At 37.2% G+C, this 22,854-nt stretch overlaps 1 protein-coding gene across 1 annotated transcript; it reads right to left on the reverse strand.

The window, feature by feature from the left end:
* Positions 1-342: 342 nt before the first annotated feature.
* On the reverse strand, positions 343-21,173 carry LOC104907177 (cleavage and polyadenylation specificity factor subunit 3-II). The gene is made up of 13 exons (XM_010696068.4): positions 20,900-21,173; positions 20,608-20,788; positions 19,833-19,905; positions 18,814-18,931; positions 16,309-16,382; positions 13,412-13,548; positions 11,765-11,828; positions 10,328-10,393; positions 9,121-9,190; positions 6,567-6,671; positions 5,635-5,776; positions 4,947-5,043; positions 343-1,053 (listed from the first exon to the last, which is right to left on the reverse strand). Exons 1-13 carry the CDS (start codon positions 20,922-20,924, stop codon positions 625-627), a joined length of 1,581 nt encoding a protein of 526 aa, XP_010694370.1. The 5' UTR covers positions 20,925-21,173; the 3' UTR covers positions 343-624.
* Positions 21,174-22,854: the final 1,681 nt, after the last annotated feature.

Raw genomic sequence — 22,854 nt, forward strand, 5'->3', positions numbered from 1 at the left:
TAATTGAACAACAAGAACTAGAAACGTGAAATGGACACGCCTTAGTGAATCCCATCTCCGCTGCAATCATGTGATAGATGAGAGCATCTTCATGATCATTGATCAGCATCTTCAAGTGCTGCAATTCTTGCTTGAACTGCAATGACCTCATAACCAGCTCAGATGTGATGGAGTAATGCTCAGTCTTGCCTTTGAGCGATCCACAGGTAGGGTCCAATTTTCAGAACATTATCGTAGAGAGTCAACCCTCGGTGTCCTTGACCTGCATTTTCAAACATTCTCACCGGTTCCAGGGGGCATACCAAGCTCAAAGATGGCATCCAGAACTCAAAAATGTTCCAATTACCAAGTCAAAACATCTGGTCCATTTACATTTACTATTAAAAAGGCTGGTTTACTAGTTCAACATGAATTTTATGGTAAACAATTATACCAGACTACAACAAAACAGCAGTACATATCCCTCTCGTTTCAAATTTTTGTGGGTGCCTATAAAAAACAGTTCCAAAACAGCTAGATACAATTTACTAAAACAAGAACAAAGAACTCAATCTCGAATCGGAATTGGAAAGCTCGCAAGCAGTTTCCCTATATAATCAAAATACATACTGGAAAAGGAAATAGTCAAGTATCCCAAGACCAGTCATCTTGATGCACGACATTTGCTTTCTGATTACTTTCCATAACCAGCAGTCCTTCAGAAACCCTCACATCACATATCTGCAGCTTTGGTGTAGTTTTGCGTTCACCGACACCAACCTCCGATTCACCTTCCAAAGCATTGTTTTTGAAGCTAAAGTTTGGACACATAGTACTGTTTATAAATGAAGCAGACACATCTGTCCTTACATACTGTGTCGATGGAATGCTAATTGTTTCATTATTTGCAGGAGCATAACAAGGGATTCGAAGTTCAGTCTGAATTCTTCCTTTGAGTTTTTCCATTTTAGGCTTCTCGCCATGAACAAGAATCACATGCTTGGGTGAGAGAAATTTCATAAGATCCATGATTCCTTTGCCGTCTGTGTGAGCACTGAATGCCAATTGATGAATCTATATTACATAAAAAAAAAAAATGATCAGAGAAAAAGAAAGTCTTCTTTATATCGTCAAAGGGAAGTAAGCGAGGAACAGCGGTATAAGGAAGATAATGCAATTTGGAAGAGAAAGGCAAACAAACAACCAAACCAAGAAAATAGAATTGTTGTTTGACAAGGGCATAGCAAGATGATGAAAAAACAGCTCAGGAGATGCAATGGCAATACAGAGAAACATAAATGCAATTGGGAAAATTTTCAAGGCAATAAATTGACTACTCATGGTTATCAAGTTTAAGATTATAACTAAGACTGTGCCATTGGTTTCACAACTTAACAGACTTCCGGCGATTTCTAAAATTGTTACACTTGTTTCGGTGCACGCTTTAAGGGAGGAGAGAGGGTTTCTCTCTCTCCCCTTCATGCTCAATCTACAAGTCTCAGTCTCCAAAGTCGTTCTTGATCCCCCTTCTCTCCTGTTGTGCGACTTACTCTCTGTCATCAGGTGAGGATGGGCCAGTGGGTGGTGTGATGGCTGACGATAAAACAAGCTGTCAGGGGAGAAACGGAGTGGAAGAGGGTGGTGTAGGGGTAAGGACAGAGAGGAGAGAAGGATGGTGTGGTGGTAGTCTGGCATTGATGGGAGATAAAAAGAAGTGCACTCAGTTTAACGACGTACCTTTTGCAGTAGCGGCCTAGTGGCAGGGGGATGGTCTCCAAGGTGGAGGTAAGGATGAGAGGGGAGGGAGTTGAAGACAGTGTGATAGTGACATGGTGGAGGTAGGATCTTGTATGTTGGCAATTTTGGTGAAGGACAATTGTGGTATGTAAAGCTTGTTAGATAAGGGAAGCGCTACAATTTGTTTTTAAAAAACATAGTCTATTCATTTCCTCCATCTAGATATACTTACTCTCAAGTCTCAGCAACAGCAATACATGTACCACAAATATTAAATAGCACTGGAACTAATTTTAAGTTCTAATCCATCGACTTTCAGAATTATGATGATGTTTTGCACTAGAGAGATCATAGAGCTTCACCGAGACAAGATGGAGGGGGGTGTTTCAATACTTCTGTAGGATCATGAAATTTTGAGCACTAGAGAGCTAGCAAGCAGTAAAGAGAATTGTTAGCCTTCGCTTCATCTACTGCAAAAGTTACTAATATGCCTCCAAGAGGCATATGCTGGAAAACAGGTCCAGCAGAAAAGGGGAAAAGGTTAGAATTTAGAATAGCTCCTTCAACATTATGTACTTCACCCGTAGATCCTGAGATTCAATCTAATAAGTAACATTCTGTAAGGCTGTTATATGGAGACGCCCCTCAGATTCATCAATGAATATACTAGCGACTAAGATGGTCTAGTTTACGCTTTATGACTCGCTATTTGATTTTGGCTTGTACAACAGATATGAATATATGATTGACTAGCAATAGCAATACAAGATATCAAAAGAGGACTGGAAACGTTGATTTGAACATCATCATCATATACTAGTATATACATATGAGGAAGTAATAACGTTCTTGACAGATCAACCTGGCTCTGATTGGGGAACAAATTTAGGTGGTACGGTGAAATATGATGACACTCAAAACTCACAATTTGGGTGTCACTAATCTATAAGATACTACACGTCTAAAAAAAACTTTCCTTGTAAGGATTCCAATGAAGGTGATTATCCAATTTTCAGTTCTTCCATGGTATTCCTACCTCCCCTCACATCCCCCCCCCCCCCCCCACCCCAACAACGAAAAAAATAATAAAATAATGAAGAAGTTAGGTCCATCAATCCCTTTTAGTTCATCTTAATCGCAACTAAGCATACCATATTCTTATTCCATTTGCTCAACAACGATCCAGTATGGATCTCGCCGTAGTGGATTTCGCCGTAGATAGGGTTTGTAGAAAGACCCAAATGCAAGCAACTTCACCCAGTCCAGTCTTCAATCAGTAGATAGACTTCTAAGCGCGAAAATGAAATTTTTCTAAAACAATATAGCAAAACGTCTTCTTACTGTTAGATATAACAAGGAAACCATGTTAGTGGTGCTACTCGACCGGTGGTAGGAGTGGCAGTAACAATAAAAGTAACAGCAATAACAATAACAAAAAACAATGACAACAATATCAAGGCTAACTTAATTATAGCAATAATAAGGACAACAAAAACAAAAAAAAATCATACATATAATGGATGGAAAAATGGGTATGCACTGTGCACAACCCCAAACTATTAGAAAGTAGAGAAAATAACACAAGCTAAAGACACAAAAAGCGATTATTCTTGAGAGAAGAGATAGGATTAGAAGGATGCAAAAGTTGCCGCCTCCTCAAATAAGAATGAATGACATAAGGGAGCCACCTAATTGCTTGTGCAAGCATGAATAACCTCTAAGTAGTCGAATCTTGTATGATCACATAACCTAATGTTTATGAGTCCACCTGCTATTGTGTGGAGATCCTTGTGTTAGCTCAATTAGCGAACAATATAACATAGTTTCCCTTGAAGCTTGGCAGATGTTTTCTTGTCTCACCAGACTCCTCGAACACCTACTTTTCGTCCATGTTGTTAGGAAAGGGCTTTGTAGTGTTTGATTAATGCCGAACAAATCAATGAAACACTACAACGCCCTTTCCTAGCAAACTGGTATCAAGAGCAAGGTTTTAAGGTCTTAGTTGTTCATAGACGAGTTTGATTAAATTATCCTAATGAAACTCGACATTGATAAATTTGATAGGCAAGTTAATTTTGGCCTATGGTAATTGAAGATGAAAGCCACCTTTGTTCAAAATGGTTGTCACAAGGCTCTTGAAGGTGCATCCAAAAAGCCTCCGGGTATGACGGATGATCAGTGGGAGGAGATCGATTTCAAGGCTCTTTCGACAATTCAATTATGTCTCTCTTATGATGTCTTGAGAGAGGTTGTCAAGGAGACGATTGTCGCGGGTTTGTGGTTGAAGTTGGAGTTGGAGTCGCTTTATATGACAAAAAGCGTGACCAACCGTCTACTACTCAAATCTAGACTTCATGATCTCAGTCTAGAAGAAGGTAAACCGCTTGAGTCTTATTTAGATGAATTCTTCTCTATTATTATGGATTTGCAAAACATAAGATGTTGAGATCGATAATGAGGATATGGCTATTAGGTTGTTGTGTTCTTCAACGCCTTCATATAAGCATTTTCAAGATACTTTATTGTATGGTAGAGATAATTTGAGTTTGCATGAAGTTAAGGATGCCTTAACTCAGAAAGATTTAATCGAAAATAAGTTAAGTAATAAATCATATAATTCTTCTCAAACTAATGCTTTGGTTGCTAATGGTGGTAAGAATTTTGGCAAAAACAAAATCTGTAACTATTGTCACGTGAAGGGTCATGTCAAAGCTGAGTGTTGGAAATTAAAGAAGAAGAATGGGGAAAAGTCTAATGAGGATCAATCTGCAAATATCGCCAATGATGCCTTTGATGATGATCTTGAACTTTAGGGTTACAATTTTTTTGGGGATGCGGTTTCTACGATCTCTTCGTGATTGGTGCCCTTTGAGATCTCTTGGTGAAACGAGAAACCGTGTGGATTTTGCTACTGAATCTCTGACGGATTGCTTTTGAGTTTGTAATAAAGTAGCAATCTTGGTTCTGCATTGGATTTTGTTCTAGTTATGTTATTTCTTATCTTATGTATCTCATGATTCCAACTTGGCATCACTCATTAGGACTTGTGAATAAGTTATAAAGACAATGGAGATGACACACAATTGAGATGGAGAAATAAGAGTCAACCACCAAAACTCCACATTTAACGCACCTAGAGAAGAAACTCACTCCTCCCCAGTCCCCCCCCCCCACCCACAAATAAAAAAAGAAAATAAAGGAGGTAAGGTAAGTAGAAGATGCACAATAACCTGACATCGCACATCAATCTGAGTTTTGGGGTCCAAATCAATTTTTGTGGGCTTCCCGGACATTAATTTGTGTCCTATAGTTCCTGCTACACAATACCTGGACAACATTATAAAAACATCATAAAGGTCAACAATAGTGTATATCGTATTAATAAAAAGTTAAGGCTTCAAAAATCCAACCTAATTATACTCATCTTTGCTATATGGAAAAACAAATGCTCATGCTCTCTCCTATTGAGGCTTTACTGTCATACGTATTCTTGGCACACAGGGAAAAAATCTGGCAATTATTAACCTAGAAGTATCCCTGTAATGTTATTGACTGTCTGCTGACCTTGAATCATTGTTTGGGTAGCAATTATAGAGAGAAATGTAGGCAAGGGAAGGGGAAAGAAGAGTAAGATTGCTGTTTCCTTCCAAAATTTTCCAACATTAGAAGAATTTGGTTATTAAGAGGGGGAGAAATATGAATTTTCCAATTCTGTCTTTCCTTCTCTCCATGTTATATCCAAACAAGGGGAAACAAGTCCCTCAATTTTCCTTCTCTCCCTTTCCCTCCAAAATTTCCTATCCAAGCAAACTTTAAGTGCAGTATTACAAATTTTCCTAAAAGAAACTCTAAAAATTGATGCATATCATGCCCAGTGCCCAACAGGAACAAACTTAAGAGAAACGAAGAGAGTGGTACCCAGGCAAAGTAATGAGGTTTTTTTCTGATGGTGCCCACTGCTTGAAAACCTCAAGTGAAAAGCCACCATTGATCATTCCCGGTGTCGCAAATAGAACACAAGGACCAGGATCATGTATCAGGGAACGATCAAAACTACAAACTGCAATTTACCCAAGTAATAGCACGTCAGAGAGTAGTAATTTTCATTTTGCGAGCCACTAGTTTTACTATTGAAGATAGCTCTTCATTCCTAAACCATATGTAACAATTAATTTTACTTTGCACTTCCAGCAAGCACTACTGTATGTTAGACTCGACATGTTTGCTGCCATGCCTGTATCAACTCAAGACGTAAAGGATATGGAAGTTTTACCTGACACTTGACTTTACAATCAGATACTTTATGATCTATGAACCAAAAGTAAGATGAGCGAGAGAGTGAGTGGACAGAAAAGAGAGACCTAAAAAAGCAATCCACTAACTTGGAGCAGATCATAAATCTTGACTCCATGCTTTATACTACGCATTTACCATTTACCGCTCCATAACCCAAATACTTCTAAAAAAGCATAAACACAAGGTTATTATGCCCTATTTATTGGGGGAAGCAGGTTGCTACTCAGAAAGCCCTGTACTCAAAAGCTTGATACTCAATTGCTACTATATAGCGTATTATAAGCAAAACAAAATCAAGAGATGGCAATAAATTTAATCCATTAGATCCAAAGCATAATATTCTCATTCAGAGTACTGCACAACAAGCAAACCTCATGGTTCCAATGTTTGGAAACTAATGATATCAGATCATTAATTGAAATCCGAAAGCATGTTCAGAATACGGTTACATCGACAAAAGGCAAACAAAATGACACTAAATGTTTTAAAGTTCAATCTTCCTAGCTTTTGGAAGATATGTTCTTTTTGTTTTGTATACATTTCAATGAGCATACCATGTTTGAAATCGAATGCATTGCGAGTAATGTAGGCCTCCTTCACCTTTTGACTAGTCCAGCTAATAAGCATCTTGGAATACATGTTCGCTTGGATCGTCAAACCTGGACAAACAAAAATGAAAATCAAAGAACCTGCTGAATCCTAGAAGTGATATATGAGAACAAACATGTAACTTGAGCACATGCAGATCTGGGTAGCAGGAAATTGTACCCTGCCATAATGTGTTAACAATTAACTGATGTTTTATCAGTAACACCGTGTGTTCCCAAATTTATCAATAACAGTGGACATTTTCCTCCAGACAAAATAGAATTTCCATAAACCACAATGAGTAGTAAATAACAGCTGTTTGAGGCTTTTCGAATTGCTCCTTTATGCAAGATCCATAGGAATGATTTTTTGCAGATTTTAAAACCTCACATTGTATTACATGATACTACTTTGTGCACAAGAAGAGTTAAAATTTGAGAAATCAAGATATCTAAATAGCAGCATCTACGGTTAGTTCACCACATTAAATGTAGATACGCCAGACCTATGCTTCACTCAAGGTGAAATTTTATCTTGGAAAGTTCGAAAAGTGAAGGAATAAACCACAATAAGTAATAATAGTGTTCCAAAAGAATAAGAAATTTTATAATCATGAAGGCCTTGGGTGTAGAGACTAGAGATGGTTAGGCATGAAAGGAGAATCTTCATTAAGTGTAACACAAAGTTGGAATTGGTAAGAGATGAAGAATGGAAGAGAAGCTGAAACTAAGAATGGGCTTGCCCGTGTAGCAAATGGCTTGGCCAAGCTCGTTTGGGCTAGCTCGTGTTGCTGCTCGTCAGAATGCTTGAAACTTTCAGACTGCAGAACCTACCCGTGTGACTTTAGGCTTAGATAATATAAAGTGTCCGCCCCTTAGACAGCCAAACTGCTGTGATGGCTGCAGCTAGCTGAAATAGCAGAGTTCTCTGGATAGCAAATTACAAATTCTGTCTTGGTAGCACATGGGCCATTTTTCTCGTTAATAATGTTCTGTTACAAACAACGACTAAATACGCTCTTGGACACATACATTCTTCTCAACAGCTATGTCATCATCCCACAAGGGTGCCAGGGAGTTAGGTGGATCAAAGATGTGTTGCAGCTTGGGGATTGTGAGCACATACACTTCGATAGGCCCGTGATCTCGGGGTACGAAACATGAGGAAAGTGAGGATGGCGCTCCAGTTTTAGGCTTGTAGCATGAACAAGATGTTACGCTTTAGTCGTAAGGTATCAAGCACTATCTCATATTTGTTTACGTTATTCACTTCAATTTTTTGAACGATATTAAAATATAGTAATAGTTGTTTGCCATTGGTTCGAGTGCACCTCAGCAGGACCCACTTACCTCGGGGACTTCCTTACTACAAGGATGCGCTTTCACAACTTGTGTATATTAATATCACTCTCTTCCATGACTAATTTTATAATTTTGTATTGTAGATGACTTATATCTCATACACTCAGGCGAGGCTGGAGTTGCTTCCTGCGATTTGTCAATCTGACCAACAAATATAGTGGACACTCGCTCCACTGATTTGTTTCAGCATTGTGGAGTTTCATTTCCTGTATCGAGTCATGTGCCAGTTTGGACACGAGAACACAATCTTGACTACTTGTGATACGAGCACGGTTCTTCATGGCATGGATCGGCGGCTAACTAACAAGAACTCTTCACTCAGACATCATACTTACATGGAGGAGTGGGGTCAGCGCGAGAATAGACTTGTTCAAGGTCCTCCATTCAGGGGTGATACTCATGCGACGGATGAGCATATGGTATGGTATCTTCGCATCACGAGATAGCAATACTAATCCCATGAGGCGACCACCTTCCACGCATTATCAGACGCATTAGCAGACATAGTCTACGTATAAGACCTTCGTTTTCTCATTTTATTTATTTTTCAAACTTTGCATAATTTTATCATTTTCTATTCAGGGCCTCAGGCGCATAATTTATCTGATGTTGCTCAGACATGCACTTGACCACCAGCTCAACCTTACAGGGTCACCAATCACCACTCCTCGTCTTGACCCAGTCCCCAAGGCCTCCTCGAGCTCTCTTCAAGAGTTCAAGCTGCTCATGGCCAGATGAACCAGTTTTGTTCAGCCAAAACCAAAAGCAAGCAAAAAAAAAAAACAACACTAAGTTGTTAAGCTAACATGTTAGCGCTAACACACTACGGCTTTTCAGCCTCCAAAGAATCACCAAGCTGCTGTGATTGTGGTGCTATAAATCGACAAAGGCCAATCGTTCCTTTAATTCTATCACTTTGTTATCCGTGTTTCCTTGGTCATCCTCCTATGCCTCCAGGTGGACAAAAGACATGATCTGCTTTAGTAATTCTAGCTGCTTAAAGACTCTTGTCTCTTCTGAAATATTCTTTTTCTTTTCTTATACTTATACTGATAATCTCACTTAGCTTTGGGAAAGTACTGAAACAAGTAATTTCATGAGCTACAGCTCTTAACATCTTGTGAAATTTTAAGTTTGAATGCAAGTAATAAGGACAAACCTCCAGAAAAGTATATAGGAACCTTCAAATTCATCCGCTCCCAATAATCTTCCAACAGTATACAGAGTTCCTACGTTATAAATTACAATTTTCAGTATATATAACATAAGTTTTCAAGTAAAACAAAAGATGCAATTTCATGAAAAGGTAAGACACCTATTGGACATTCACACACAGCTAGATACACAGTAGTTCAAGAGCCTCAGCAACGTTTTCAACACATTTTCCAAGTGGACTAAGGTTCCCATGACCTATCTTTCACAAGTTGAGGTTACAGATATGCTTCCCGTAGGAATGAACAACCAGATACAAGAACACAAGAGATTACTAAAGATGCCCCTGAATACTACACAGAATAACACTTGCACCGTACAAATAGCTGATAATGTTCTCCACACAGCAGCCAACTATCTCCAGAATTTCCTCAATTCCTATCAATATTAATTTACCTCGGCTATTCATATTTACTTTTCCCCCTAGTTGTAAAAATAACCACATCTACTTTAGAATGAAAGCAGGTTTGATTCCCACCTTACGTTAAGAAAAACAACTTTCAAGTTCCCTTGATTGGAATTATGTCCAACGAATAATCATTCAACACTTGGATAGTGTAAGACATTTTAAATTCATTTCATATTATAAGACCATAATATTTTATTAGAAACCAATTATAACTTCTGACTTTTGATAAGATTAGCTTTACGACCCTGTCAAAAAAATGAGAAAAAAAGATTGGGTTTGTCACTAATGTTAACTGGACTTACATGGTCCCACACCAAGCAAGTTGGATCATTAAACAGTTATTGAATCTAATTAGATCAAACTCTAATTAAAGCCTATTATGGCTTTCATAATCTCCTATAAATATGTTGAAATGGAGCCAACATGCGTTAATGCGCTCAGCAAAAACACCTTGCTTGAGCTAGGCCTGCCTCAAGTGCACCATTTGAAACACTGCCTCGTCGTGAAGGAAGAGATGAGGATCAGATCAGCCCCTTTGTAAGCTATGTTACTGAGACTTGGACTTGTGTTTGATAAGAGTTCTTGTTCAAGTGTCTGACTCTTTTTATGAAATTTACATGACATTGAGATGATGTTTCTACATCACAATAACGACATAAAGGAGGCCTAGTAAAAATTATCCTTCCACCACATGGAGGATTCAGAAGCTTGAACTGGACTATAATCTTAAGAGTAGTGATAATACCTGAGCCCTCCCAAGAGCAAATGTTGGAATTAGAACTTTTCCCCCACTAGCAACGCATGTATGTACCTGAAAGATGATCAGCAATTATAGTAAGCAGGCAAACATTACACACTTCCTCCATCATATTTCAATAGCCAAACTTTGGGAACACAAACATTAATTGTAAGTAGATTAACTTCAAGTTGTTAATCCCAACACCGTCCAAAAACATGTTCGAAGTTACCAGCACAAGAAAGCAAGCAAAATCGTTTTTTATGACCGTTAAATGGGACTTAGAAGTCTTAGTTATTGTAGGTGCAAAAGAACGTCCACAATCCTATGGATTCTTATAGCATGCTCTCCACATGACAGAAAGACCAACACGCGTGCGAAGGTATCCAAGGAGGAAAGATGAGATAACTCTAACTTTGCTACATAGCTGGTCCAACAGCCCCATGATTGCTAGGTGGTTTGCCAAGAAGTAAATGAGGACAAGCGAACCAAAAGTCATGCAAATAATAACATGCAATCCTATTTACAAGCTACTTTTATGATTTATCCTTCTCTTTCCACGCACAACAAATCAATTTTATCATTAAAGGTTTCAAAAGTTGTTGACTCCCCACTTCTGTGCATTCTGCAAATTCAGCACTCTTTCTTGGAATCTCAAATAAAACAAATAAACATGCTTCTATCCACTGTTGGTCCTGTTGCTTCTGGTTTAGAGCATCATGACTGAACATTTGAGTCCCTAACTCCCTATATTCCTGGTTGGCATCCACACCATTGCCTTGAGATTCCCATCTCCACAGATTTAGGTCTCCCCCAGATTGAAGAGAAAATACATCCAACCCTCATCAAGAGAATGCACGGCAACTGGCAATTAGCATTCAGCCTTCACCTATATTTTTCCTTTTTTTAATCAATTCCTCTGCAACTACTTAGTCCAATGCCAAGAAAACTTGGCATTGTAATCATTCTTCGGTGTTAACACTTTAAGATGATTCTCCGGTGCATGAGCTGAGAAAATTGAATGCACCTGCGGATGAAATAGCGAAGCAAGCAAGGAAGGATTCCCACAGCCATTTTTGCTTGGAATGTATTTTAACCCCTTCCCCGGTTTGTAGTAAACTTATTATGATGGATTGCAGTTTGGAAACAGAACTCCACAACAACAATGGTCCAAATCGCAGACTTGTAGTTCCTACTAGGGCTATGCCCATAACTTAATCTATCCTACGTCGTTTTTTAGTCAAAAAAAAAAAGATGATTCTGCTTTTCCATCTGTAAGGGACAAGTATGTCTATGCCACACTTGTCAAAGAGCCGCAATGTCTTTAAGAAAATTATCTCAAAACAATTAAATCTGATGTAACATGTTCTAGATACACAATTTCAAAAGAAAAGAAAAAAGGAACTGCCATTTCCCATGATTGAGAGTTGAACATTATTTACTTACAGCTTTGAGAAATTCTCTTTCACGAGCAAATTTAGAATCACGGATTGTTGTTGCATACGTTGACCTGTTGCATGAAACATTATTACGACTCCTCCCTCCAACAAAATTACTTTAATAAGCTTACAATGCACCAGGTTGGTAAATGCCTAACCAATAAGCCTAAGAATTCTGCCACAGGCGTAAAACAATATGTATGCTACCTCACTCCTGCCTCACTTGAAATGCATAGATTAACCTACTACTTTACAATAAACAGACATTGCAGTGCAATTTCTTTCGTCCAATGTAACACAATGCAGAAAACACGACCCCAGGTCAATTTCCTACACAGAAAATGGACAACAAAGCCTGCTTTAGAAAAGGTGATTCATAAGGCTTACAAGAAGAGGGGACTCCAACTAGAAAAGCCTAAATCCCTAACGGAGGCTAGAAAAAAAAAAAAAGGAGCGTAAATGAGATGATTAGCCTCCTAAAAGTTTTAAGAGCCTGGTCAGGTCAGTTTTAAGATCTAAAAGTTAAAAGTTATAATATAGCACAAACGAGCAAGCAGCTTAAAGGGAGCCCAACTCTAAAGTAAGCTCCACGGTAGACAAATTCTTCAAGGGTAACTTTGTCATTGTTTTATTCAACTACTTGTGGTATATGGCATATCTTTTGTAGTTCATAAATTTCTAGGTTGTAACAAATTCTTAGAAAGATGATTGTAATAGTTTATAGAAGTTATGATGTTCATTGTGTAAATAGGTCAAATTTTTCCACTTTAAGAAGATAAGGAACGTAGCTAGGGTCAGGGATATTAGTTCTGGAAATTGCTGAATCTAAGTCCTGTAATTGCCATTTAAGTGATTTTCCAAGCACTGTGCGCGTAGAATGAGAGCAAGTTTACTTTAAGCATTTAATTTTGGTATTCCTTGAGACAAGAGTTCAAGAGAAATAACATAAGGTTGGAAACCCTTGCTGGTGGTATCGCCTTTGGGTTAGCTATGGAAACTTAAACCTTAGTTCCTTATCCATTACTTAATTATATTAGCTACTCGAGCTCAACTCTTTCAAATCTTGGCGCAACACCTTAAGCACAAATTACCATCTCGAGCCCACTTAAGCAGCGCTTATATCGGCTTGAGAACCTCATCAAAAGGCTCATATATATGAACTAATCGAATAGATGAGTTATGACATATGAGTAATAATATAGATTTTGAAAATTGCTTAAGAAATAACCAAAGTACCGTCTATTTACGCTTTGATTACAATTACTCAATTGATATGAGAATACAGAAAAGCCTAAGAGAATAAACATACGTCCCACCCACAATTTGTTGACATATAAGAAGCAAAATTTTATACATCCCTAGCTAAGGTTTTTTTTAGGGGGATCCCTATCTAAGTTTTGGTATTAGATTAAAAATTATGTGATTCTTAAAACCCAAAAATGGCACACAGAAATAAACCAAAAGACATTATTGCCAACCAGATAGGATAGGAGCAGTTCTCTGCAACAAAAATCTGATTAGAAGACATTACGAAATTTTATTTCAACCTCGTCAATTTGTTTTTATTTCTAAAAACTTTGATAAATTTTTCAGAGATCACAAGGAAAAACAAGAATTCAGACGTTAAATGCAGCAAATGTAGAAAGATGCTCACTCAGTTACAACAAGGTCCAACTGCAAACGATCAATTTGAGCAGCACCAAGGTGTCTATCAGGCGTCATATTATAGTCACCCGTATAAACTATCGCAGCATCTCCCACCCTTGCATAGAACATCGCAGCACCAATAACCTGGCAATGTTACTATGTCTCAGGAACCGGAAACAAAACAAACAACAGAAAAAAGGGCTTGAAACTCGAAGCAAAAACTGGATTCACATGATAGCAAACAACAGGGTAGCAATTGGAGATCCAAAGTCAGAAGCTTCAGTTCAGTAGCAATACAATATAATCACTACTCAGATTTGATAGATACAGAATATACAAAATGCAAATATTTGACTTTGGGCAGGAGAGACACCAAGGATCCAGGTGAGGAAGTATGTAGAGCTGATGCAAAAAGGCTGACACCAGAAAAATTGTGTTTGTCAACCATAAAGTTCTCATAAATATTTAGATTATTTCGTAAAACTTAGCATAGATAATAAGAAATTAAGTCGTGATGTACACACAATCTGGTTCGTTACTAAATAAGTCTGGTATGGGCTGTGAAACTCACTAGTTCATTTCCTGGAAGTAGGCTATTATGGACACGGAAATGAGATAGCAATATAGCATCATAAAACAGAAACCAAAGCTTCAAATAGCGGACAAAAAGATAGTTAGCACAATAAGATTCAATGCCCAAGCTGTAGTCAAGATGAAGGGTTTCACCCACAGTTTTCCCTGTAATCCCTTGAACTTCTTCTTTGAGTCTTTCATTGACCCCCCCACCTCCTCCAAGTCAAGCAGCTAAACCAATCTACCTAGGGGTGGTAATGAGCTAGGCGTATTCACGAACCGTTCGGGATCGACTCGGTCAATGTTCAGCTCGTGGTAGCTCGGCTCGATAACTTAACGAGCCTAGCCGAATTAGGCCAAGGCACCCCATAGGTTCTATACCCGATTCGTAACTAGAAAGTTTCTTGGGTCCTTTGCTAATCGGAGCTAAAATTCCGGAAAATAGAAATGCTAAAATAGGAATAACACTTAATATTATTAAAAGATGCTCATAAATTATCATATTCATATAGTATAAACATAGACGGGCTCCTTTAAGCTGGGCTCAAAGAGCTCGTGAACAGGCTCGATTGTTATTTTCTATAAAAAAAAAAACTATTATAACCTAAAGCACTTAAAAAAGTTATTATAGGCTAAAACACTTACAAAAAATTATTATACGTATCCTTTTATACAATTTTTTATATTGAACAATTCATGTCTTTTCTTTTCGTATCCTTTTAGATCTAGTTTGTCGATTTTTTGTGGATATTTGTAAGTAATTCATTTGGTTAGCATGTAAAATGAAGTAAAATATGTTTATTCATGTTACTTTTTTAAATTAGTCTATTAATTCTACAAGATCTGTCAGCAATTTTTCTAATTGTCGAATACGAATTTTTTGGTTAGTTTAATGTTGTTTTGGTTTATTTTTAATTTGTCTCAGATCGAGCTCGAGCCTTGAGAGAAGCTCACGAGATCGAGCGGAGCTTCACTTATTGAGCTCACGAGCCGAGCCGAGCTAAACGATAAACGAGCTGAGCCCATTAGAGTTTGGGCTCGGCTCGTGCAATAAGCATCCCTAATTCTACCAATCATTAATCATATCAAAAGAACTAGACCATATGTCAAAATCTAAAAGAATGGCATCATAACACAAGATGCTCGCATCTCCAAAAGAGTCTCATGCATGATTTTTGTCTTACTTCGTTATGAAGCCATTCTAATGCATAACATACCTTAAACAAACTTTTCCCCTCCAAATGTCGTTAGTTAGCGGCTCCAACTATTTCAATGGGCAAATTTGGCTTGACTTAAATTTAACAAGCATGAACACTACAACAATTCAAGAAAGGAAGCGAAAGTAAGGGTAAGATAGATAGCTTTGATTCTAGTTTTAAAATTAAAACTTAGCATAGATAATAAGACATTGAGGAACGTACGTCTATCTAGCAAACAGAATTAAGTCAAACACACACACATGCAAACACACCACACAAACACGCACAAGTACACGTGTGCACGCACACCCATGCACACACGGACAGACGCACATATGCGCACACACCCATGCACACACGGACAGACGCACATACGCGCACACCCACCCCACCCCACACACACACACCCCCCCCCCACCCCCACACACACGCACGCACCCGCATACACGCATGGTTAGGCATTGCTAAAATGGAGAAATAGTCATGGCTTCTTTGAGATCCATGAAAAGTTGTGCAATGTCCACCTAAAGCTATCTTTTCTACGTTGTTTGGTTAAAAGTAGAGCAATCTTAGCATACCCCTTAATAAACTATCTATGGTATCTTATCAGCCACTAGGATTTCCTGGGTATGCGCCATTTTAGCATTATTCTTTTCATGTCAATAGCTAACCTAATCGCAAAAATCACATTTCCCCAAATATGTCACCTGTCACCCTCTCATTACCAAACTAACATTTCTTGTCATTTTCAAACAACTGATATCTATCTAGTGTTCCTAGCCAAATGTTACACATACTCCTCTTTGGTCTTATTATATACTTGGATAGTCTCATGAAGAATATTGATACAGATTTGCAAAGGTATGAACACAACGCCTCGTTCATGATAGCATGAAAGGTAGTCTAGGCATTAGGGAGTCCAAATGGCACAACCAAGAACTTAAAGTGACCCTTGTGAATTCGAAATAAGACAAGTAAAAGAAATCACATCACACATATAAGAAATAAGCAACTAAGATCACCTTACTTTCGGCTAACTAAACATGATATAAACATAGGAACAAAAAAATTCACCATATTATTTTTATTGCTGGATTATTAGATCCGATGGTAGGAGAGATATAAAACTCACATGGCCAGCATAGTAGGCACGAATTTCAAGATCTTCATCAACCCGAATAGTTTGCTTTAAGTCCACTGCTATAACTGCATAATATAAAGCAAAAGTTATATTTGCTTTAGAGTGAAGGCAAAAAAAAATATATGCTTATTCTAACAACTGAAACTTAAAGATGGAGAAGCAAAACCTACGTTTTCAATTTAGGAATGAATTACTAATTTCTATAAACAACATGCCACAAACACTAAGCGCAAATAGCATATGATTGTGGAAGTAACTTGACAAAAATGAAAAATCAACATAAATCTGATTTGTATATCTACAATCGACCGTTACTTGGATTGTCATTTGAAGGTGCATTAGAGGTTACATGAAGAGGTTGTTTGTGAACAGTAGAAGTGATGGTGGTTGTTGGAATTTGATATTTGGTAGTAGAGAGAGGAGGAAGAAGGAAAACGGTCACTAATTACTCCGAAATGAGGGGAACAACTAACAAGTAACAGCTGCTGAGTGCTGAATGCTGACTGCTCCCTTACGTGATAGATTATCCCCAAATGATGGGTAATAAGTTTTCACCAATGCATCTTCTTTCAAGTATCACCATGACACCACCCCCTTATTGTAGGCTCCATCACACTTTTGAATTGTTTCTCTCGTTACAAGTGTGGCCTCTAACTGAAAATGAGCAATAAATTTCTTGTGCAGAATTCACCCATCTATGGAGGTTCTCTACTTTATACTTGTTCCACTACAACATGTATAAATTAAACCCTGTACCTAGGGGTGAAAGTTATTCGGATAAAATCCAAAATCCAATCCAATCCAATCCGAATTAGTAATTCGGATCGGATTCGAGCTGTGTTCGGATTGGATTCGGATTAACATTTTTTGAAAAATTGGATTTTCGGATCGGATTGGATTGAGGGTAATTGGATCCAAAAATCCAATATAACCAAAGAGTAATATGTCTTGTATTATGTATTTGGATTGGGCTTAAGTGCTTAACTGATTTTTTTTATAAAAAAAACTACTCCATAGCCCAATATACATAGCACTTCAACCCTTCTCCTAAAACACCACCTGCACTTAATTCATCATTTTCTAATTTTACTAGGCTGTTGTTGTGCTTAATTCATTTCATCGAAAAACTAGAGTTTTAAAAACTCGGATTTTCGGATCGGATCCAATCTAGAGTATGAAAATTTGGATTGGATTGAATCGGATTCAAACCTTAATTGGTTTGGATTCGGATTGAAAAATTGAAATCCAAATTTTATTCGGATCGGATTGGATTAGGCACTAATCCAAACCGCACACCGAACTTTCACCCCTACCTGTACCCCATGTTCCGGCCAAAAGTGATGGCCACATAAACGTATACGGTGGCATCACAACATAGCATTCCTCAGTAAGTTTGCATTAACTTAATGACAAAGAGAGAACTGATCAAAGAACAATAGAATTTATACAAAAAAGTCAACCACTCTCTCTCCGGTCCCCACCGCAAACCACAAGAACACTATTTAACAAGCGTAATTGATAAGGACCATCCAAAACCAGCAAACAGTTGAACCACATTGAGTACAAGCTAAAGAACCTTGAAAATAAAATAATATAAAAGGCAAAGAAAGAGATATTCATCGACATAATTTTCAAGGCAGGGTAGCTAGGTAAGGTAGGTAAGCTATAATTGACTCTATCTTGCAATACCTAAAACAACTTTTGACCAATCCAAGAGCCAAGAGTACTTACAATGGACTTTAGTAAATATTCATTCATCTTTTTGATAAACAAGCAGGAAAAAAGCAAGGACAAATCAGTTTATATTCATCCTCACAAAAATATTTCCTGTCTTGTATAAGAAATCCTACTTTCTAATTTTAGACGTCCAAGAACATGAAACATACAAACTTTTCTACCATTTTGCTACAAGACTACGATGCCTCTCATTAATTTTGGTACAGCACCAAATATACATAAACATATACCTGATTAACTACACAAAGTAATCATTGTTAGATCAGATTATCCAGATCATTTACCATCCTGTTCTAATCATATAATTCGCTAAGAGTAAAATGTGTACGAACAGAGAGAGTTTATTAATTTTTCCATGGGAACCACGCAAACCCTCGGCCCTTCAGCATATGCCTTCTGGCTAGCATTTATAAGTTGCTTTATCTACCTCAACACCAATGGCCTATCCAGTACTGCAAATAGAAACCATAAATTGCATCTTTTTGCCTCATCCATACCTATACCCTTGGATATTTTAGTAGATAATATCTAACCTTCGGCAAACATACTACCCCTTACCTGGACTATATACTATAACCAATTGCCATTGCACTATAAAGTTAATTAATTATTAAACTTCACAGAAGATTTGACAGAACAAGCAAAGACACTAGATGAGATTGGTAATATAGGCCAATGAGAGAATTGGGAGAAAACAATGAAACGGCAGTAAAGAGCTAGAAAGGGTGGCATAATGCTGTCAATAGTATTTTGAATTACCTTTCTCCATACAGGAATTAACTTGATCTGAAGTAAATTGTTCTTTATCACCCATCCGATCCACCATAATTTTACGATAATCCTCCAACATAAGAGGAGCTAATGCCTTTGTTGGATGCTGTAAGGCAAGCATTTGCAAAGTGAATGCAATAGCCAAGAATAATCAAGAGCAAAAACAGGTGATAGTAGCTGAGCATAAACCAAACAAGACCAGAAGGACTTTAGGCCATTGAAGGGGAAAAATATCTACATAGAAATAATATAGTCATATAATTGATTTCATGGAGGTCCCAAAGTTACTTTTTTCATAAAAAGCCTATGCGGTACCAAGATTTCAAACCTTCAAAGGCAATAAAATGCTACATACCTATGGTCCACCAGTATCATCTTGGCATATATGGTAATGTTTATTGTCGGCATGGGGATGCCAACTTGGTTCAATGCATATTGGCATCAAAAATCTTGGGGTAATAATTAATAGACAGGTCGAGCTAAGGTATTCCTAGGATGAACGATAAGGCGCACAAGTTTTCCTAGAATGATGATGCAGAGCATGTACAGAACGTGAGTAGACATCAAAACAGCGAGATAATTTGACTTGGGAACAGAGAAAAGACGTAGCTGGGATGGGATCCTTTAACCAATGTTACTAATAGTGATACCAGAATTTTGGGAGGCCTTGCCAAAACAAGGCTACTTGTCTGATCCTCCTTTTCCTTTGGGATAAAAGATCAGTTTTCCCTACAAACCCTCTTGGAAATGCTGGCAACAGCCAACAAGTGAACTTATCTTCACTAATAACAAGAGCAACTAACAACTAAGCTGACTTAAGGTTTAAGCCTTAAACAACTCTTGAGATAACTAGCAATTGTAATTAGGCAAGGGAGAAAGAAAGAGAATATGAAAAGAAAAAATCCCACAAAAGAACAATTATTCAAGAAGAGAAATGAAAAGCCTGTTTAGTCTCAAGAACACAACAAATATGATCCAGTAATACAATAACAAGAATTCGAGTATACCGTCATATAAATAGGTCCATTAAACCCACAAACTTCAGTGAAGTACGGAAGTGCTCCAACATGATCCAAATGACTACAAAAACCAATAATAAACAGTCAAGTGATGATACCTTATTTCCAAAGAATTAACTCCTACATAACAAGATATAAAATTCGGCACAAATATAAACATGTTCTCATGAAGCTAAGGCCATAATATCCACTTTCGACATCCGTCAACAACAAAACAAGTACAAAAATTCTTGCATACAGCCTAAGAAAAATAAGATTACTACTTCCTCCAGTGTTTTTAGATACACCCAAAGGACATGACACATTTGCCATCTTTTAGGCTCCGTTTGGTAGGGTGTAAAACGTTTTCCCGGAAAACTGTTTTCCTCTATTTTCAGTTTTACATTGTTTGGTTGGCAAAAGAGTGTAAAACCATTTTCCCTTGGGGTAAAATTACTCTCACAGTGATGGAAAACCATTTTCCTTTCAAAATGAAGGGAAAATTGTTTTCCTTCTCTCTCTTGTACACTTTTCTCACTACCTCTTTACTTTCCCTTTCATTTTCTTTTCATTTCATCATTTTCCTTACATGAAACCAAACAACGGAAAACTAATTTTGGAATTGTGTTTTCCATTGTAAATTGTTTTCCATGAAAATCATTTTACACTGAAAATATTTTACGCTCTACCAAACGGAGCCATAGTTGCACGCGTAGGACATGACCCGTTTGCCAACGTACAACTTTGAGCATGGATATAGCACACATGGAAAAGAAACACATACAAATGAGTGATTATGATGCAAGTGAGAGAGTGATCGAAGCTGCCGGAGTCGTCAGAAATGAGGGAGAAATCAGGATAACGGCGTTTATCATGATAACCCATATGCATCCCACAATCAAACATAATTTTCTTGCCATTGATGTTCACAACCACACAGCTCTTCCCTACTTCTTGCCCAGCACCTTTGTACACATTAACATTAATATCAACAACAACAACAATCATTGAACATTTAAACTAACACCCAAAAAAATTAGCAAGAAAGAAATAGTATAAAGAGTGGCATTAATTACCAAGCACAAGACACTCGATTCCCATTGATTCCCTGCTTCTGTCGTGACTGCCGGAGACTCGTCGGTCAGTGCCGTGTGTGCAGTGCTGGCCGTGGGCGGGCGTTACTGCAGTGGCTGGAATAAGAAGTTTGGTTGTATGCCTTGCTGCTAGTCGAACGAATTTATGAAATGAAAAAAAAAAAAAATTTGTGTTATGAAACAAAGGGAACAGAGAGATTATAGAGTGAGAAATAGCAGGAAAGTGATTCTTTCTTTTCCTTGTTGTGTATTACCACATATTGCAAAAGGCATATTTATACTACAAGAAATATGCTTCAAGTTGACATATGTACATTATCGGACCTATGTGGGGTCCTGGATGGCACGTGCCCCACCATTAATTTAAAAAAAATAGTTAAAAAAAGTAACAAAGAAAAATGCGTTTGTCAATCTTTAACTATCATTATACTAATAGTCTAATACTCTGCCAAAGATTATACTATTAGAGGAATAGAGGTACTTTTAAAACCTAAAAAGTAAAACCTACAAAAATAAACTGACGCAACTCAACTTACCAGTTACCAATATCGTCTGACCCACTGTGAGAGAGCATTGTCCACTGATGCTGCTGACGACGTGACGCTCCCCCCAAGCTAGTCATCCCATCACGGAGCTATATCAAGGGGTAACTATAAGTGTCAACAAGTGGACTTTAAAGCTGTTGGTATTAATCAAGCGGAAATAATAATAATATGACTTATAAGTCATGAATAAACCTCCTTTCCTCATAAACAACTTTTTGAACATTCAAAGTTCATAAAAATCAATCAACCTTTCCTTATAAAATAATTTAATTTTCCAAAAAGGATAACAAAACTTCTATATATAAGAGTGATTGATAAAATCATTCCTTCTTTTCACTTCCAATAGTGAATAATAAAATATTGTGACCATTTAAACCAATCCAACCAATAAATCAACAAACAACTTTATCACATAAAATCACATTTCAAAAGATCTAGCTATATTACGTACCTTGATCTTGCACAAAAGCATACTAGTATCTCCACTTAGTCTTAGTCTTGAACTATCTCCTAACAAACCAATAATAAAAATTTAATAAGTAACTTATCACATTAACTTATTCATGAATGTAAACATGAATAACCTATCATGAGCATAATATTTTTGAGTAAGAAACATGAAAAATATTTTTTCTTTTCCTACCCAAAGAAAATTAAAACTTGAATAAGAAATATAAAACTACAATAGATAAGAAGAGAAAGAAAAACCTTGAAGTAAGAAAGAATGGATTCTCCAAAAATTTTATGTGGAAAAGATGGCCTAAGGTGTGGGTATTTATAGAAGTAGAATAGGTACTACTTAACTTCCAAAATTAAATAGTTTGCAACCCTCACCGTAAATTAGGAAATTAAACTAAGATTTGTAACATACACCTTAATTAGGGAGTTATGGAAAAAGAAAAAAAAAAACTTCCCCCCTTAAACCATGATGGCCGGCCATGCCTTTAATTTTTTTTTTAATTTCTTTTTGTTTTCAAATATTAAATATTCATGTTTTTTTAAAATAAGACTTATTCAATACAATTTTGACTAAAATAAAAGTTTGACAAATTCAAGTTGGTGCCATAATCCCGCCAAAATAATTTAAATCAGTGAAATTATAAAAATACCCTTTGCTTAAAATATTTATTTTAGAAAATAATTATTTTAATTACCTAAATATATACTCGAAAATATGGGGTATTACAGTATTAGAGTAAGTGAGAATTCGTAAGTATTCGGGAGCAAAGAGTATGTGAAAAAGTCTCTTTTAGATCCAAAAATCATGGGACAGAGAACGATTCGGGAACGGAAAGTAAAAGTATACGGTGTCAGGACAGAGAACGATTATAAACGCTTCGCAGATTAGAACTGATTTATATATCGTCGTTTTTGCAAAACAAAGTTAGTCTA

Source organism: Beta vulgaris, chromosome 4, assembly GCF_026745355.1.
Source record: "Beta vulgaris subsp. vulgaris cultivar EL10 chromosome 4, EL10.2, whole genome shotgun sequence".
In the NCBI taxonomy this organism is placed as follows: domain Eukaryota; kingdom Viridiplantae; phylum Streptophyta; class Magnoliopsida; order Caryophyllales; family Amaranthaceae; genus Beta; species Beta vulgaris.

Coding starts and splice junctions, on each gene's coding strand:
- LOC104907177 (XM_010696068.4), bottom strand. CDS start 20,924: ATGGGAATCGAGTGTCTTGTGCTTG. Junction 5,777..6,566: donor TGCATTCGATTTCAAACATG/GTATGCTCATTG, acceptor GGTAAATTGCAG/TTTGTAGTTTTGATCGTTCC. Junction 1,054..4,946: donor AGATTGATGTGCGATGTCAG/GTTATTGTGCAT, acceptor TATGTAATATAG/ATTCATCAATTGGCATTCAG.